This window comes from Leptonychotes weddellii, chromosome 3 (genome assembly GCF_054177405.1).
Source record: "Leptonychotes weddellii isolate Sample4059 chromosome 3, ASM5417740v2, whole genome shotgun sequence".
NCBI classification, from domain to species: Eukaryota; Metazoa; Chordata; class Mammalia; order Carnivora; family Phocidae; genus Leptonychotes; species Leptonychotes weddellii.
In genome coordinates, this window is record NC_138371.1 from 12050193 (window position 1) to 12068614 (window position 18422).

Consider the following 18422-nt stretch of genomic DNA (forward strand, 5'->3'; position numbering starts at 1 on the left):
GAAAAACGTGGGGCAGCCCTGCCATCACGAATGACGCTGGGTTCATTGTGGGGGTTTTTCATCTCCCTCTGTGTGGAGTAAAGACCCTTCCTTAAACACCCTCTGCCACTGTCTGCTGCATCCACAGCCCATGTCTCCTGTCAGGGTTGTTACTCGCCAGCAGGAAGCCCCCTGTTCCCCTGGCTAGAGTATCATTTCCCAGGTTCATTTTTGAGCAATGGGTAGGGATTCTCTGGGATGTGTGTGGACAGTCTCTGCTCACCCAGTGGGAAGTGATAATAGAGTGACCCCCCCATCCCCAGGGCATCACAGAATGGAAGGAGGGGAGCAGCTCCAAACCTCCCACCTTCTCTCCAAACTCCCCGAGCCCGGTTGTGCCCTACGGATGAGAGAATCCAACTCACTTCCTTGTTTCCGTGTTACCAAGCAACCCCACTTTGAGGCAGACATGATTCATTACTGAGTTTGTTTAATCAATATTTATTCAGCACCCACGAGGCGCTGAATATAGAACAGCACTTCCCAGACAAGTGAGGCCGACAAGAAAAACAAAAGCCCTATATTTAAGGAGTGTGTGCCCTAATACGGATGAAAAATAAAGTTGATTAAGAATCCTGGCTTCTTATGGTTAAGACATGTCAAGAAACAGGGGCTTCAACTGCTATTTGATATACCTTAAGGGAGATTATTTTTTACCAAGCAGGATTCCTGCAGTGTTTCTCCCTATTCACCCTGCTGACCCAACCCACCACATCCTTTTTTGCTTAGATCCCCAAAAGTAGCCTTTAACCAGTCTTCCTGCTTCCTTCTTTGCCCTCATTTAAAGGAAGCTTTAGAAATACAAATCACAGAATGAATGCCACAGCTCTAGTTAAAACTTTTCAGTGGTTGCCCATTGTCTTCGGTGTCAAAACCAGCTTCTTGCCATTGTCCACATCACCTGGTTCTGCATGACCTCAGAGCCTTTATCTCCTTGCCCTGTTTCTCTTGGTCACTGCATGGATACCTAACATTCTCTCTGGTTCCCTGAATTTGCCAAGCTCATCCCCTCTGTCAAGGTCAGTCTGCTCTCTTGCACAACCGGTCCCTGTTTTTCATTCATAATTCAGTTCAAATGCTCCCTCTCCAAAGAAGCATCCGTGCCTCCAACCATGCTGTGTCCCTCTGTGACCTCACCCTCTTTTCTTCTCTTTCTAGCCCCGTCACTACCTAGAAAGACCTCAGTTTGCTTTTTCTCTCCTGTCACTCGTTCCTCACCATGAGGGGGTACCCTCGAGCAGGGCGGGGATGTGTTCTGTTTTGATCATTGGGAGACCCCCCAGAAACTAGAGTGGCACTTGGCACAAAACGGGTGGAAAATGAACATTTATTTCATGAATTATCTTTCAGAAACATATTTGAGTATAAAGAGAATGAAGTAATTGGTTTTGCTTGATGAGGAGGAAAGTGATCATTAATATGATACTTTCCTCTTTGACACAACCCAACATATCACCTTAAGAAAACAGCACTAATAAAAAATTTAAAAAAAGAAAAGAAATAATTTAAAAATTTAAAAATTTAAAAATTTTAAAAATTTTAAAAATTAAAAAAAAAGGAAACAGCACTAAGATCATGATCCCCTTCTCCAGAAGCTCATTTGGCTGGTCTGGTGCCTGCCACATAGCCACTCTCAACAAAGGCTGATTTCCTCTCCGTAACCCTTAATGTACCTGCTTTCTGTTACTAGGCATGGGAGAAATCACTTTGCATCTGTATTTCAAGTACCCAACGCAATGTCAGGCTCGTGGGCTTTCAGTGAAGATTATGGAACATTGAGTTACAATCGTCTTCTTCCTGGTGAAGGAGCTGAGGTAGAAGCATTTTCCGTTGTCTTGGCACATCCAGTGCGTGGGTCCTGGGAGCAGGCATTACCATCTTCGGGACCACTTGCATCATAATGAATCACTAGGAATAAGGAGTCTAGATGCAATTCTTAACTCATTCATTTCAAAAACATGTGCTACTTCACTCATTGTATTTGCGACTCTTGCTTTTCTCATCTTTCTTTTTGAAGCAGTTAGTAATAGAAACTTAGGACCAAAAAGTAAGGAACTTAGTCACCAAATTGTGGTTTCGTAAAATAGGCAAGGAGAGTAAGGAAGGAAAAGCAAGAACTAAAGAACAGTTTCAAGGACACACTGAATCATAGTGTTGAGTGATTCAGTTTGAGAAGAGACTGATTTAAAAAAAAAAAAAAACAGCAGAACAAAAAATAAGAAAGCCAGAAATGAGTTTCCTGCTGAATAACAGATACAGAAAGCCTGAGGTGGAATCACCTCTGGATTTACAAAACCTTAAATAAGAATGTTCAGAGGTCTGCCAGCTAGGACGCTGCGGAAGGCCACCCAATCACCTGCATTTCAAGCCTGCCCACGCCAGCCAGACTGCTCTACTTCAGCTCAGCTCTATGGCTTACCTTCTGTGAGTTAAGCTGCATATATCAACAGCACCAGTATGAACAAGAAGCAGTGCTTACACGTGAAAGGTTATGCTTTTGACACTGGGCGGTGCCATTTTCCAAAGTCAAAAGTCTATGTTGCACATGGGAAATGGCCTGCCTGAAGAGTTACACAGTCTTCTCAAATCCCCTCTTCATCTCAGTCGTTCGGAATTAGTGTCTCCCGGTTCCCCAGGGTATCCTGCAGTTTTCATTGGCTCATTATTATTACTGAGTGAATCGTGAATTCTTAACATACCACTGGCTTATTCTTTCCACAGTATGTTTTTAGCTATAAAAAGCAACTGGTGTATGGGGACTTCCAGACTCAACCGCGTGGGTCATTTTGGTGAGAGGAAGCAGAAAGACCTCAATATCTTTTAAATTGAAAAGCAGAAAGGTTCTGAGTCATTTGTGTTTTTTTCTTCTTCTTCTTCTTGCTTTACCTAACATTTTATAGAACTCTCAACCTCTTTTTGGTCCTTGGCTTCTGAGCCTGAAAAGTAGGCTTTAAGTGGCTCACAGTGTTCATGCAAGAACATTGTAATTGCAATTTAAAAGCTAAGTGACAGTCTTTGTCAAACTAGATTATTTCTAAGTTCTAATATTCCTCTCGTTTATAAGCTAATGAGGCTGAGATTTGCAAAGGCTCTTGTTCAAGGGTGTAGAGTATCTGTGAGGACAGAAATCAAACACGAGCACCTTGACTTGCTATTTGCGTTTCTGTCTACACAGCATGTTTATGGTCAGCTGCTTCTTAGAAAAGTAAGATGCACGATTAGGGGAAATATTAATTCCCTGAATCCCACAATCGGTACCATCAGAAAATTGATATGGTAGTGAAGAATTCTAGAGTGCTTATTTCAGTTGAGTAAGAATATGTGGGGACTTCTCTGGGCTTGATCGAACTAGGAACATAGACACAAAAAGTGTACTTAAAGGCCAGTACATAAATATTCATAGCAGCATTATTTGTAAGAGCCCAACAGTGCAAATGTCCATCAACTGATGAATGAATAAATATAATGTGGTCTGGGGCGCCTGGGTGGCTCAGTTGGTTAAGCGACTGCCTTCGGCTCAGGTCATGATCCCGGAGTCCTGGGATCGAGTCCCACATCAGGCTCCCGGCTCAGCGGGGAGCCTGCTTCTCCCTCTGACCCTATCCCCTCTCATGCTGTTTCTCCCTCTCTCTCTCTCTCAAAGAAATAAATAAAAAATAAAAAATAAAAAAAAATATAATGTGGTCTGTCCACGCAATGGAATATTATTCAGTCATAAAAAAAGAATGAATACTGATTCGTACTACAGCATGGACGAAACTTGAAACCACTATGCTAAGCTCAAGAAGCCAGTCACAGAAGACCACATATGGTATGATCCCAACTGAAATGTCCAGAATAGGCAGATCCATAGAGACAGGAAGTCAGCAGTTGCCAAGGCCTCAGAAGAAAGAACAGGAAGTAACTGCTAGTAAATAATGGAGTTTCTTTTGGGCATGATGAAAATATTCTAAAGTCAAAAAATGATGATGGTTGCACTACCCTGTGAACATATATAAAACCACTGAATTCTGAACTTTAAAAGGGTGAACTTTATGGCATGTCAATTGTGTCCTAATAGCACTGTTATTTTTTAAGAAGGGATTTTTCTAGGGCGCCTGGATGGCTCAGTTGGTTAAGCGACTGCCTTCAGCTCAGGTCATAATCCTGGAGTCCCAGGGTCGAGTCCCGCATCGGGCTCCTTGCTCAGCGAGGAGTCTGCTTCTCCCTCGGACCCTCCCCGCCTCATGCTCTCTCATTCTCTCTCTCTCAAATAAATAAATAAAATCTTTAAAAAAAAAAAAAAAAAGAAGGGATTTTTCTAGGCATTAGATAAGGGTAATATAAGTGGCCAGAGATAGGGTGCAAAAAATCATAATACGGGTCTATGTTCAAGTACTTCATTCTTTAAAAGGAATAAAGAAGTATACCAAAGAAACAATAAAGAACATTGGAAAACATTTCATTTATTGTTATCTTTTATTCCCAAAGAGGATCTAACGTGGCTTCCTATACACCAGCATATATATATATCGAACTAGGTATATATATATATATATACACACACACTGAATTAATCACTAGCAGAGCTTTTGGATCTAAAATACTCCAGAGTGAAGCTGCAGACTTCATGTATGATACAGACAGTAGATTTCACAGTTCAGAGAAGAGAAAATGTATGTTGGATGAATTAGAAAAGATTTTCAAAAGGAGCTGGTACCTGTACTAAGCCTGAGGTTAGGAAAGAACAGGGAAAGGCAAGGACTTTTCTGAGAGGAGGAGGAGCATGGACAAGGCTTTTGCAGGAATGAGTCCAGGGTGGAAGAAGGAACGTGAGCAGCCATATGGAAAGATGTGGGGCAGGTTGGATGTAAGCGGGTTGGCTGGTGTCTTAGGCCATTGCTCGTCACGGGGCCATGTCCGCAGGCCTCACACCGAGCAGGCTTCTTCTCTGTGCCTCCCTGGAAAGTGAGCTCAGACCACAGCCTCCGAGTACTTGCCAAGGGAAGGTGCAATAAGTATATTGTTGGAGCACTGTGCTCTATGAATGTTCACATTTTTCCATATGTAAAATGTATCCTCTTTAGAGGAGGCGAGACACATTTTGGAGCCTGGAAAATGAATCACAAAAAAAAAAAGAAAAGAAATTACTTGCTCAGTGTTTCACCAATCCAAGAGTAAAAAAACCTTAAACCGGGTCCCCAAACTTCTCTACTTATATTCTTATTTTATTTTACGTTATTTTACTTATTTATTTGAGAGAGAGAGAGAGAGAGACCAGGGTGGAAGGGCAGAGGGAAGAGAATCTTAGGCAGACTTCACACTGAGCGTGGAGCCCAACATGGGGCTCCACGCAGGGCTGATGTCACAACCCTGGGATCGTGACCTGAGCCAAAATCAAGAGTCAGACAATTAACCAACTGTGCCACCCAGGTGCCCCCTTACTTATCTTCTTAAATACTGTGATAGATAAGTCCCAGTGCTTGACTTGGCTGGATGATGACAACTGTCCAATTATGGGCAACTGCTCAATTTTTGTGCACATCCTGTACACTTTAAGTTCAGCAAAACAAGAAGGACCTCCCGCTTAAAGCACAGTGAATAAGTTAACAGGGATAAAAGGTACAGCACAGGGAATATAATCAGTGGTGTTGTAATAGTGAGGTATGGTGACAAGTGGTAGCTATGGTGAGCATAGCATAACGTATAGAGTCGTCAAATCACTATGTTGTACACCTGAAACTAATGGAACATTATGCATCAACTGACCTCAAATTAAAAAAAAAAAAATGGATGAATGAATAAAGAGGAAATTATTGAGAGGGTAAGCACAACGAAGGTATTAAAGTGATATTCTCGTGTACTTAAAAAAATAAAACAAAATCACAATACTCTTCCGAATGTGATAAAAAGTGTTTTTCAAACAATTAATGCAGTGTAAGTGTCTACTCTACTAGAATATAAGACACTCTATCAGTGTCTTAATCTGAAAAATTCGGTGAAGACCACTTTTAAACATATGCTTAGGTTGGAATTGATCCGTGAAATGTTTGTGTTTTTTTTTTTTGTTTTTATTTATTTATTTATTTATTTATTTGAGACAGAGAGAATGAGAGAGAGAGAGCACATGAGAGGGGGGAGGGTCAGAGGGAGAAGCAGGTTCCTTGCTGAGCAGGGAGCCCGATGCGGGACTCGATCCAGGGACTCCAGGATCATGACCTGAGCCGAAGGCAGTCGCTTAACCAACTGAGCCACCCAGGCGCCCCCGTGAAATGTTTGTTAATAGTCTTAACTATAAGGCTTGTTGAATTCTCCAGCTTCAGACTGATTGATGACTATAAACACCATCATTTTTGTCCTTCTTTTTAAGCAGCTGGGATCTACAGTACTGTCAAAGGAGGCTTTTGCTCAGCCCTGGGATAGGAAAAGCAGCCCTTTTCTTAAGACATTGACCAGTGGCCTTTGGCCAATTGAGAAATGTCCATGATGTGCTTGGAATGAAGTCTTCTGTGGTCACTTCAGCCAGCAGAATGGTGGCTGTGTCCAAGCCACAGAGACTACCCACAAAAGGGTGGAAGGAACCAGACAGTGACAGGGCAGTAGTTGAAGATGTCTGAGTATCATGGACCTGAAATTGCAAACACAGGCCTGCATGGCTCGTTTCATAAATAAAACGACAGTTTTTATTTCCAAATGCCTAATCTCTGGACAGTAGGCCCCTTATAAAATTCTACCCCCTTAAGAGGAGCTCGGCCGAGTTCCAGTGCTGTCTCAGATCTGTTTCATGCAATTGAGCTCTACTAATTGTCGACCAGAAGGTTTGTAAAAGAAAACAGGAAGTCTGCTGTGGCCAAGGCAATTTGTAGTGATCTGAAAGCATCTAATTCTCAGAAAAGAAGTTCTTCGTAACCATATTAATACCCTTAACAAATATGACCGCATCCTTCTCTTCTTATTTGATCAATTTACCTTTGCTTCAGTGGAGACACATTCAAGAAAGAAAACATGAGTGGAAGGGTCACAATTCTTAAAGTTGAAACTTTATGGAGGCCTTCTGCTTTTTCAGCCAGATTCTCCAGTAGCACAGCAAAATACAACTGAGATCAGTAGATGTCATAGGCATTCATTATACACGTATGCCTTTTCTTGTGCCTTGTGTATTATGTGCAAATGGGAAATAATGCAGCTTGTAAAATAATGTTTTAGATTTATCACATGGTTACATGAGGGTGATTCAGACTCAGTTGTCTTATTTTAGGAATCAACATCATTTCATAACCAGAGGTCATCAGGAATCACTCCTAGCCATTATACACATGGTTATACACACGATTCGTTTTCATAAGCTCCAACCTGAATGAATTTCCAGTCTCATACACTGCATATGTATTATGCATTTGGGGCTCTATCTTTACTGTATGACATTCATAAATCAAGTGGCTGTGTGATTATCATTACTGGAAACTGGAGTCCGGATACCAGAAGCTTACCATTAAGGAAAAAAAAATTTCTTAAACCAGCTCAGTCTTCGCCTGATGGTACTACACCACAGAGCCGTGATCTTAGTGGAACACTAGGTAGAGCTACAAAAGAAGTTTACATCTGAGTCATGCTACTCTACTCTCCATCAGACGTAGAGTATTTTAGAGCAACTATTATTTTTTAAAAGCAAAGAAACAATAGGAGACTGCGCAGGATAATGAGAAAGAGGAATGATATTTTTGTATAAAAATGTATTATAAAATAATGGGTGAAATATATAAAACTGTTTTAATTAGAGAGAAAAAAAATCCCTAATCTTGCCGGTAGATTATAATATGTAATGTTCCCTGGAAACACCAAGGAGGTTGACACGGTGTATCTGAGAATTATCTATCCAAACAGGAAATGAATTCTCCCCAGATAATTGAAATCTAGGAAGAATTTCCAAAACTCAATTTTAGCATGGATTTTAATCTTTTACTTCACACTTTCAATAGAGTTTATATACTGTTCATCTTCTAACAGAGTGTACAACATAAAAGACGCAGGTTGAAAGAGACAATTCAAAAGGAATCAAAAATGTAAAATCTAAATAATATGCCCTAAATTGGTCCTATCATACTTGACGTAGGTGTATCTACACTTGACTTGCATTGATAGCCACGGCCTTGTAGCACTTCCAGACTCTGTTCACAGAACTGCAGTGAAATCCTCTGATCAAGGGAACTCAGTCTACAGCTGCATTTTAGGATGGGCATTGATTTTTACCGTATGATCTATCTATACATACATATGACATATCTAGAACTTAGTTTTCTCATTATTTTTTATCCTCTGATTTTGTCAGACTCACATGACATTCTTCCTCTTTCACAGTATCTAAACCCCATGCTCCAAAATATGCACATGCAGGTGCACACACGCACATGCACACACACACGTGCTCACACAGCACACACACATACCACACACACACACACGTACACTACACATACTTACACACACACTCAAACAGAGCACACCATCATGCATGATCACATACCCCCGCACACACACTCACAGACACTCCTGCAATACACCTAATCATGTATGCTCATGCGGACACATACCAGACACACACACACATGCATAGAACCCACATATCCATACTCACACACACTCAACACACTTAACAATATTTAAATACCCAACTAGACACTGAGGTTATAGTAGGGAACAAAAGAGACCCAAGTTCTTGCCCTCAGGGAGCTTATATCAAGAGTGAAGCAAAAGGGCGATTTGAAGAAAACATGAGTCTCGAACTGAATGAAAAGGTCTGATGCTGCCGTTGGTGGTAGATCTTGTTGCCGCTCTGTGACCTCAGAAGACCAAATTCCCTTAGCCCCTTCCCTATCCATCTTCTCCAAAACTTAGGAGGGGTTTTGAGATTCTCATCTGTTTCCTTAATTAGTCTAGAAAAAATGCCCTTCATCCAGAACAATTCAAATGAACTTTAGTTTGTGTTTTAGAAACTCTGATGAATCATTTGTGGATTTGGGGATATGCAAAGGAAAAGACCCCAAATGTTGGTGCCATGTTTGTTAACAGACTCATCACCCCAGGGCCCCTGGAGCCACCAAGTAGTACAGTCTAAAGAAAGCTGGGGGCTGGTGAGGGAAAGCTACCGTTTTTAGGGTGTCCCACACTCCCCCCAGCTTGATGGAACTGAAGACTCTATGTCATATAAAGAAGAAACAATCTACGAAATTCTGTTTTGGATGTTTTATTTTAAGATCTTTTATACTTTTAACTTACATCTATTCATTTAATGCAGAGTTGTTTGTTGAGCACTGAAGTTGAAAACGTTTTGTTTATTTTAACAGAAGTAATGACACCAAAAGCGTAAGTTATTTTTTTCTTCAAGATCCAGGTTTACTGAACTCCCTTGCTTTACTCCCACCCCTAAAATTGTGACTACGCACACACACACACACAAACACTCAGAGCTTCTAAAAAGGATTAACTTTACCTTGTGGATCTTCAAGAAATTATTTACAATATGATTAAAATCATGATGCTTTTGTAAGTTTTCACTTCAAATTTATTTTAGGAGCACAACAATAACAAAAAATAGAATAGAAGTAAGCTAGTCGAAATATATAGATGGCCCAAGTGTTGTTTTCTGCAGCCAAATGAAACAGCCTCAAATGATGAACTTCACTGATAGAGAGTAACATTGGGGAGCTATCAGAGAGTTGGCTCTTCTCTCCTAGAGAGTGAAAGTTTCTCTGTCTTCTTTTACTGTTAGATGCTAAGATCTAAGGCACTTTTTTTTTTTTTTTTGTATGGTGGGCTGCTCAGTGCTTCTAAGTTGAAGAACATAATTTCTTTTTATTGTTCTTCCCAGACAGCCACGGTGTCTTGGGATATCCGGACATTGTACTCCACAGTACCTGAAGATGCAGAGCACAAAGCAGAAAATTTACTGGTGAAAGAGGTAAATGTGTGCTTCTAGTCCTTTGTAAAGCTTTGTTTTCCCCTGGTGGTGCTCAATACAACTTCCTGTTATTATTGTCTTCCTCTATTTCTCAGTAGAGAACTCCAGATGCTATGATTGATTGATGTCTTTCAGCTGGCGTCACCTGTAGATTCTTTGCATTTTCCTGTTAATCAATTTTTCATTATCTGGTGACTCTTCAGGTTTTGGACTTCTTTTTCTTTTGCTTTTACATCACTTAAAATCCTCATATTGAGGAGCATTTCTGTATTCTTAATGGAAAGACTTGATTTTATTTTGCTTACCTAGACTGAGTTGTTGGCAAGGCCATAGGATGTGAGAATTTTGGATAACAGAGTTTCTATTTTAAGAGATAAATTTTCGGGGTGCCTGGGTGGCTCAGTCAGCGAAGTGTCTGCCTTCGGTCAGGTCATGATCCCGGGGTCCTGGGATCGAGCCCCACTTTGGGCTCCCTGCTTCTCCCTCTCCCCTTGTCCCCTGCTCTTACTCTTTCTTGCTATTTCTCTCTCTCTCTCTCTCCTTCACAAATAAATCAATAAAATCATTAGAAAAAGAGAGAGAGATACTTTTTTTTAATACTAACTATGGAAATAGTTCATGGTAAATCCCTGCAGCTATGATAAAAATCTGTTATTATAGCATTTGCTTGCATTTAGATGGTAAAGAGAGACCTACAAAACTGCTTCTTCTTCTAACCAAACCTAGGATGCTTTAGGGCAGCTACTTAGAAGATGCTTCTGGAGTGAATAAATGAAGCTAGCCCTTCATTTATAGAAAATGCAGTGGGAAAATTTAGCACAGGTCAGACTGAATCCTGAGAGAAAATGGTGTATCCCAGTTAGGATTTAATTAAAGCTACATTCCATAGCAAAACCCTTTCTTAGCTCTTAAACGCATGTGCATGAATATAAGCTAGCTTTATTAGCATATGTATTAATATCAATCTGTATTAATCATACATGCTTTATGTTATACACTTCAGTCCAAATCTTTTGCCATAAATTTACGGGTCTTTTTTTTTTCCAATTCAATATTTTTTCCCCAAAGTTCACATTACATTACTGCCTTCTAAGGAGTTAAAAAAAAAAGGGAAAAGTACAGGTCCAGATAACATCAGGTTTTTGGGTGTACTATTTTCATATTTACTGATAAAAGGAATAAATGTGACATCAGTACCACAATATTTTGTTTACAGTCACCTTAGAGGAAGTTTTCATATCTGGTAGGGCATCACAGTTTAAAAAAGAGTTGGCAAATCATTTTTTACACAAAAAAATCAGAACCAGTGAGACAAGGTCTACAAAAGTTCTTACGTAAATATGTAAATAGGTGTTAACTTAGGTAGGATTTGAAACATTTATGATATTGAATTCATAACTGGGAATATTTAACCAGTTCTTCCTGAGTTTTTTTTCCCTGAAATACGGCACTTTTATGTAAAGGTCTTTAACTTGTTGTTAAATTTATTTCTTTATAGTTTATAAATTTATTTCTTGTAGTACTTTATGCTTTTGTTGTAAATGTGAGAATTTTTTTAAAGATTTTATTTATTTATTTGAGATAGGGCGCGCGTGAGGGAGAGAGAGATCATGAGCAGGGTGGAAGGGTAGAGGAAGAAGCAGACTCCCCAGTGAGCAGGGAGCCCGATGCAGGACCCTATCCCAGGGTCCTGAGATCATGACCTGAGCCAAAGGCAGAAATTTAACCGACTGAGCCACCCAGGCCCCTGCAAATGTGAGAATTTTTTTAAAACAAATTCTTTTTCTTACTGTTCATTGCTGATATTTTTGAAAATATATTGACTTTTGAATATGTATAACTGGCTCACTAAACTTCCTTATCTAAATAGTTCTTTTGTAATGTTAATTTTTGTTTTCATTTTTTTACTTTATTTTTTTGCAGATAGAGAGACACCACTTATGGTTCTTATTTGATTTTTAAGTATGAATCATATCATCTGCAAACAATTAAAACTTTCTTTGTTCTTGCCTTGTTTTATTATCTGATATCTCTGAAACAATGTTGAATTATAATGCTCATATTGGACATCCTGTCTTAATTTTTATTTTAGAGGGATGCCTTTAGCATCTTTGATGTTTTATGAAATTTGGTGTTATGACAGTTTTTGGCATAAAAGAAATGTCTAAGAAGGATCTTTCTTGGTCCCTTTAAGTGCTTCTAAAGATTGGCTACCCCATAGTATGAAATCCATATGCAGTCTTTTGGTATAATAGCTTTACCACTTGAATATGAATATCCTGTGGGTCCATATTTGTATTTCTGGTGTAAACTTCCTTGTTCAAATTGTATTTTTACCTTAATACTCTACTCCATTCGAATTGCTAATATTTTATTTCATACTTTTGCATTTATATTCATGAGTGAAATTGGCTCTAGTTTTCTTCCTCACTTTGGTATTAGACAAATGCTAACTTTAAAAAATTGTGACACTCTCCAAATTTTTCTATCTTCTGGAATAAAAAAATAAATCAGTGAAATGAAACAGAGTATCTAGAAATATATCCAAGTAAATACGGTTACTTAATAAATGACAAACATGGCATTTCAAATTCTCAGATATCTCTCAAGGGTAGGTAATTTCATAAATACCACTTGGTTATTCATTCTGGATGAAAATAAAGTTCTATCTCACATTAACACAAAAATTAATTTCAGGTCAATAAAAACAATTTTAATTTTAAAAACAAAAATATTAAAACTATAGGAGAACATTTTTAATCAGAAATTTAAGGGAAATGGACAGATTTAAGCAAATAAAAATCTTTTATATGATGAAGGGTGCCATAAATAAAACCAAAAGAAAATATTTAATCAAAGCAGTTATTTGTAATTTATTATATCTTTTTGCCACACATACACATACTCTTAATTTTCAAAATCCTACAAATTAGTAAGAAGAAGATAAATAACCCAAGAAAATATGAGGAAAAGACAGGAGCAGACAGTTCAAAAAGAGGAAATGCAGTTGGCCAAGGGGCACACAAAGTTGCCAACATTTACTTACAGTCATGAAAATATAAATTAAAACAAAAATTATGTGTAATACTTGTATGAAGAAGAACTTTAAGATGAATATTATTTAGTGACAGTAGGAATATAGGAATTAAACATTATCACACAGTGTTTGTAATATTTGCATGTCTATAACTTTTTGAAATGTAATTCCAATGTATCTTTTAAGTAGTACATATAAATGTGTAACATGCATATTATTTAAAAAAACACTAGAGCATAAAAAATACAATTACAAGCATAAGTATTGCTACACTGAACAATTTGTAATATCACTTGATAAGGGTGGGGTTGAATAAACTTTGGCACATTTATATTTTATAAAAATATATAACCAATAAAAATGACATATATTTATTTATTTTTTTATTTTTATTTTTATTTTTTTTAATTTTTTAAAAAATTTTATTTATTTATTTGACAGAGACACAGCTAGAGAGGGAACACAGCAGGGGGAGTGGGAGAGGGAGAAGCAGGCTTCCCGCCGAGCAGGGAGCTCGATGCGGGGCTCGATCCCAGGACCCTGGGATCATGACCTGAGCCGAAGGCAGACGCTTAACGACTGAGCCACCCAGGTGCCCCAAAAATGACATATATTTAAATGTATTAGCTTGGATGCCCATGATATGTTGTTAAGAGAAAGAAGTAAGTTGCATAATATATAGTATGTTAGCTTGAAGGTATAAAACCTATAAATATATACATAAATATGGCTTATTTATATAAGGCTAGGGAAGTATTAAAATCTGTATAATAAACTCATAACATTGGTGATGTCACAAGTTTGGGATTGTAAGGGGAAGGGAGAAATTGGTTTTCAGTTTATATGTTCCATATTGTTGCGTTACGAATGTATTTTTTAATTAAAAAAAATGTTTTGGAAAAAATTAGTTAGAATATATCTTAAAATGCTTTCAGAATTGGAAGCAACCCAAGTCTCTCTCCTAAAATTCTCTGAAGTTAAAATCCAACTTTATTCTTTGAGTCATTAGTTAGTTGCCTTAAAGATTACATCAATTTTTTTTATTATTATTATTATTTTACTTTGATAATGAAAATATCATACAGAACGATCAGAATCCCCTATGTATTTTGCTTTATGATTCCACCTGCTGGGCTTCTCTGTCCCTCATAGAAGCCAATTAAATTCATCCCTTACAGTCCATTCATAACCACTTGTAATAGAACCACTATGGATTTATAAACATTTCCACAATTTTAGGGACTTTTCATTTCATGGTCTTTTTACCTCTTTCTGTGTGCATTGGGTATTTGTCTATTTCTAGGTTTTCAGCAGTCTGCTTTAGGCTGTGAAAAATAGCTCTCACATGAACCAAGGGTTCTTAGCTGTCTTAGCTGTGGGTCTCTGGTACCTGAGGCTCTGAGACCTTGGATTTGGTGGCCAGCCTGCTGCAGCCCTTGGCTCTTCACACCTGCTTGTTCTATTATCTGGCATGCCTTCAAGGTGGGGCCAATCAGCTCAAATCCTAAATCTCAGGATGGATTCAGAAACCCCACCTCCAATCTCTGGATCCAACCACAGTGTCAAGTTTAGCTAGGGGAAGGGCAACCTAAAAAGCAGACCAGTACAACACTGGAGACATGTGAACATATTCTAGGGTTCCTAGAGACCTTTAGTTTTGTTGTTGCTTTCATGAACTTCTGCACCACGACTTCCAATGGCCAGATTGACCCCTGTATTTCTGTAGTTTTCTAGAAATGTCAACTTCCGGGAAGAAGAGATTGACCACAGAATTTGCCTTTGTCTTGCTATTTCTTCTGGGGCGAAATTTCTCGCCTTTACCTTTGTTCCTACCTTTCAATTGCTTCCAGCCTGGGGTTATTCCTGCTTTCCTCACTTCCACCCTTGGCTTCTCCTCTCTCCTAAGAACTGCTCCAAGGAAAAGTCAAGTACAATGTCTTTTACCTTCGATCCCAGGTATCGGCCCAAAATTTTATGTTGCAAGTCTCAGGACAGAGCATGTGTCTGGGCAACATGAATGAACCTTATGCTTTTCTCAACTGCATGGATCTAAAGTAGAAAAAGGAAAAGAAAAGAAAGAAGAGGAAGCCTGGGAAGAAATTACTTTCTTCCCTGCTAATTTTTCTGTATCACTAGCTGTGAAAACTGCCAGTTTGCTTGGTTTTAAGGATGGGGATAAAGGGAAGCCTGTACTTACAGGATAGGAAGAAGAGAAACCCCAGTTACAAATATCACGTGATAATAATAGACCATGAATAGTCAAGCCTGGAGACAGCAGATAAAAAGAAAGGGTCACCAGAGAGCTGGGTTAAGACTGAGAAATGATCCCAGAGAATTATGCTGGCCAGAAGTCTCGACCCCAATAGGTAATAGCAACTAACCTTTATTGACGACTTTCTTTGTGCCAGATACACTTCTAAGCCCTGTACTTGCAGTGATTATAAACATATGCTGCTGCTGCAGCAATTTGTAATGACGAGGGAACTTTTATAGAAAGATTAAGCGAGTATTCAGCATCACACAGCTGGGACAGATCCAGCGTCCCCACCCTTGCTGTGCAATCACAATGGCCTCTGGCCTCTTAACATGATGCTAAGTGCCCAGAAGATGCTTTGCTACAGCTGTCCTCTGGAAGGACTACGGCCCTCAGCCTCCTCCCTGACAAACCCACTCATTTTGGCCAGGTAACTCTGATGCATATAGTTAATGACCCACACTTTGAGAAACGTTTCTGGATTTTTGAAACCAGATTAAGCCAGCACTGAAATGAATTCATTGACGTTTTGCAGAAACACTTGTTTCCCTTACAGCCTCTGCATCATTGCACTAAGCAACCTTTGTGGTCCTCTCTGCAATAAGTGCCCTGTAGCTCCCCACGGGGTGGCGAGGACAAATACCGTGGTTGCTAAGCAGTAAACTGGCATGAATCCAATTTAAACACATCCAGTTCAATACTGATTTTGAATTATCTCTCACTTCACTCCACCTTGACAATTCTCAGTTCCTTTTGAAAGGCAGCGAGCATTCTTTTCTTTTTTTAATCTGGAATGACTTCATATTTTTAATAAGAGTTTAAATAAAATGAACAGTCTGTCCCTTTTCTGTTTTATCTGTTATTAATTCTCTTCCTTGTCGATTCAATATAAGTCTAAATATTCCCCACACAAGAGTATAGGTTTATTTCACTAAAGCACTTCACAAAGTTATGATAAATTATCATCAAGCCATCATTGAGCAACATAGTACATATCCGTATATTTTTGAGCACTTTGTGTAATGGGTCTTACTACCTCACTTTATAGCCTAGAAAACAGGTTCTGAATGATTGATTAACTTGTCCCACTTCACTCAGAGTCGTTATTAAGGCCCTAGTCTCTCTGACCCCCATGCTCCATGTCCTTACCAACTTGGCTACCTCTGACCCTTTGAGAAATTCCTTTAAACCATGCATTTAACAGCCTGACCTGATGAGGGTATTTCCACTGTTCACAAGGGAATATGTCCTTCCTTTTGATACACATTTAACTTTTTCTGCCTCAGTTTCTTTATCTTTAAATAAGCACATTAATAATTCTAATACTGTGTTCTAAAAATAAATACAGCAATGATATGAAAACACTTGGAGAATAACAACTGGGGAGCAGCGTCTTTATCTGATTCTCATAAGTGACTTAAAATCAACATCTATAAACATAAAAAGAAAGCAAACACTTCCGTGATAAAGCAAGCACCACCCCTCCCACTGAGGGTTGGGGGAGCAATTAAAGAGATCTATAAATAGGATGCAGACTTCTTAAGCAAAACTTCTATAGCAAAGTTTTCATTTTAATATACACAATAGAATAATATAAAGTCAGTAGCTCAGAACACTAATTAAAACTAAGCCCTTGGTCAGGTCTCTCTTAACAAAGAGAATGAAAGCAGAGAATTGAGAATTGAGATACTGTGGCCCAACAGGGGGCAAGGGTCTAGGGACCACCTCACCTGAATGGCTGAGAGAAATACTGGCAAAATACTAAGGTATAGCAAGTTACTCTGCCAACAAAGCCCTCTCCAATTTCTGGAAACCCATCTGCTGCAGGAGTAGAATAATGATGAAGTAAGAAGTAAATCATGAATTCAAGAATCCAAGCCTCACTTCGGTCAAGACATAAAACACTTGGGGATGTTAAGAGTCATAGAAACATTAAAAGAGTAGAAGCAAAAAAAATTAATATTAAAAAAATAAAGAATAGAAACAAATATCTATTCACTTTTTTTTTAAGTTTGGAGCCCAATGCAGGGCTTGAACTTGCAACCTTGAGATCAAGACCTGAGCTGAGATCGAGTCAGATGCTTAACGGACTGAGCCACCCAGACGCCCCTACATTTACTTCTATATATGAATACACACACACACACACACACACAATTATGTACTCTCCTCATACAGACAGTATTAGGTCGTTAGGGCAAGGAAAAGTTTAGATTTTAAGCAGGTTCTAGACCATAAATACAGGCTTCTCTAGGAAAAAAAAATAATGAAATAAGACCCAAGACTGAACAGGAAGTACAAATCAGACTCAATGCAGAAATCTCTAGGCTTTGGTAGAAAATCCACACTAAAAACCAACAGAACAAATGGTTGAGATAGAGTAGACACCAATTTCACAGACGCGCAGAATGTTCTGCAGAAAGCCAGGTCTGCAGGATGTCCACAGGACACATACATACACACACACACACACACACACACACACACTCAGTCTTTAACTTGCTAATATCCATGGAGATTATCTCAGAAGAGAATATGACATGTAGTATTTCCCATATTTATTTGACCACGAAGAAATTCTGTCCATTTTCCCCACATCTCTTGAAAACCATCTGAGAAATTCTGATGTGAATCTGAGGGAAGGAGATCATCAGAAACTAGGAACACAGTACAGCTAAAGTGAAACAGATTCTATTAGGTGAAAGGGCGCCTGACTCACTCAGGAGGTTAAGTGTCTGCCTTCAGCTCAGGTCCTGATCTCAGGGTCCTGGGATCGAGCTCTGCGTCCAGGTCCCTGCTCAGCAGGGAGTCGGCTTCTCCCTCTCTCTCCACCTCTCCTCCTGCTGATATTCTCTCTCTCTCTCATAAATAAATAAAACATTTTTTTAAAAATCTTTAAAAAAATAATCTATTAGGGGCGCCTGGGTGGCTCAGTCGTTAAGCGTCTGCCTTTAGCCCAGGTCATGATCCCAGAGTCCTGGGACCGAGCCCCGCATCGGGCTCCCTCCTCAGCGGGAAGCCTGCTTCTTCCTCTCCTACTCCTCCTGCTTGTGTTCCCTCTCTCGCTGTGTCTCTCTCTGTCAAATAAATAAATAAAATCTTTAAAAAAAATCTATTAGATGAAATTTGACATGCATTTCATTAAGGCAGATGGT

General features: G+C 39.0%; 1 protein-coding gene across 1 annotated transcript in view; it reads left to right on the top strand.

Moving 5' to 3' along the window:
* Positions 1 to 18422, top strand: part of DOCK10 (dedicator of cytokinesis 10) — a 246400-nt gene that overhangs the window by 108875 nt on the left and 119103 nt on the right. The window contains exon 3 of the mRNA XM_081815303.1: positions 9887 to 9976. Within this exon, the coding sequence (XP_081671429.1) occupies positions 9887 to 9976 (90 nt within the window). The remainder of the gene's footprint in view (positions 1 to 9886; positions 9977 to 18422) is intronic.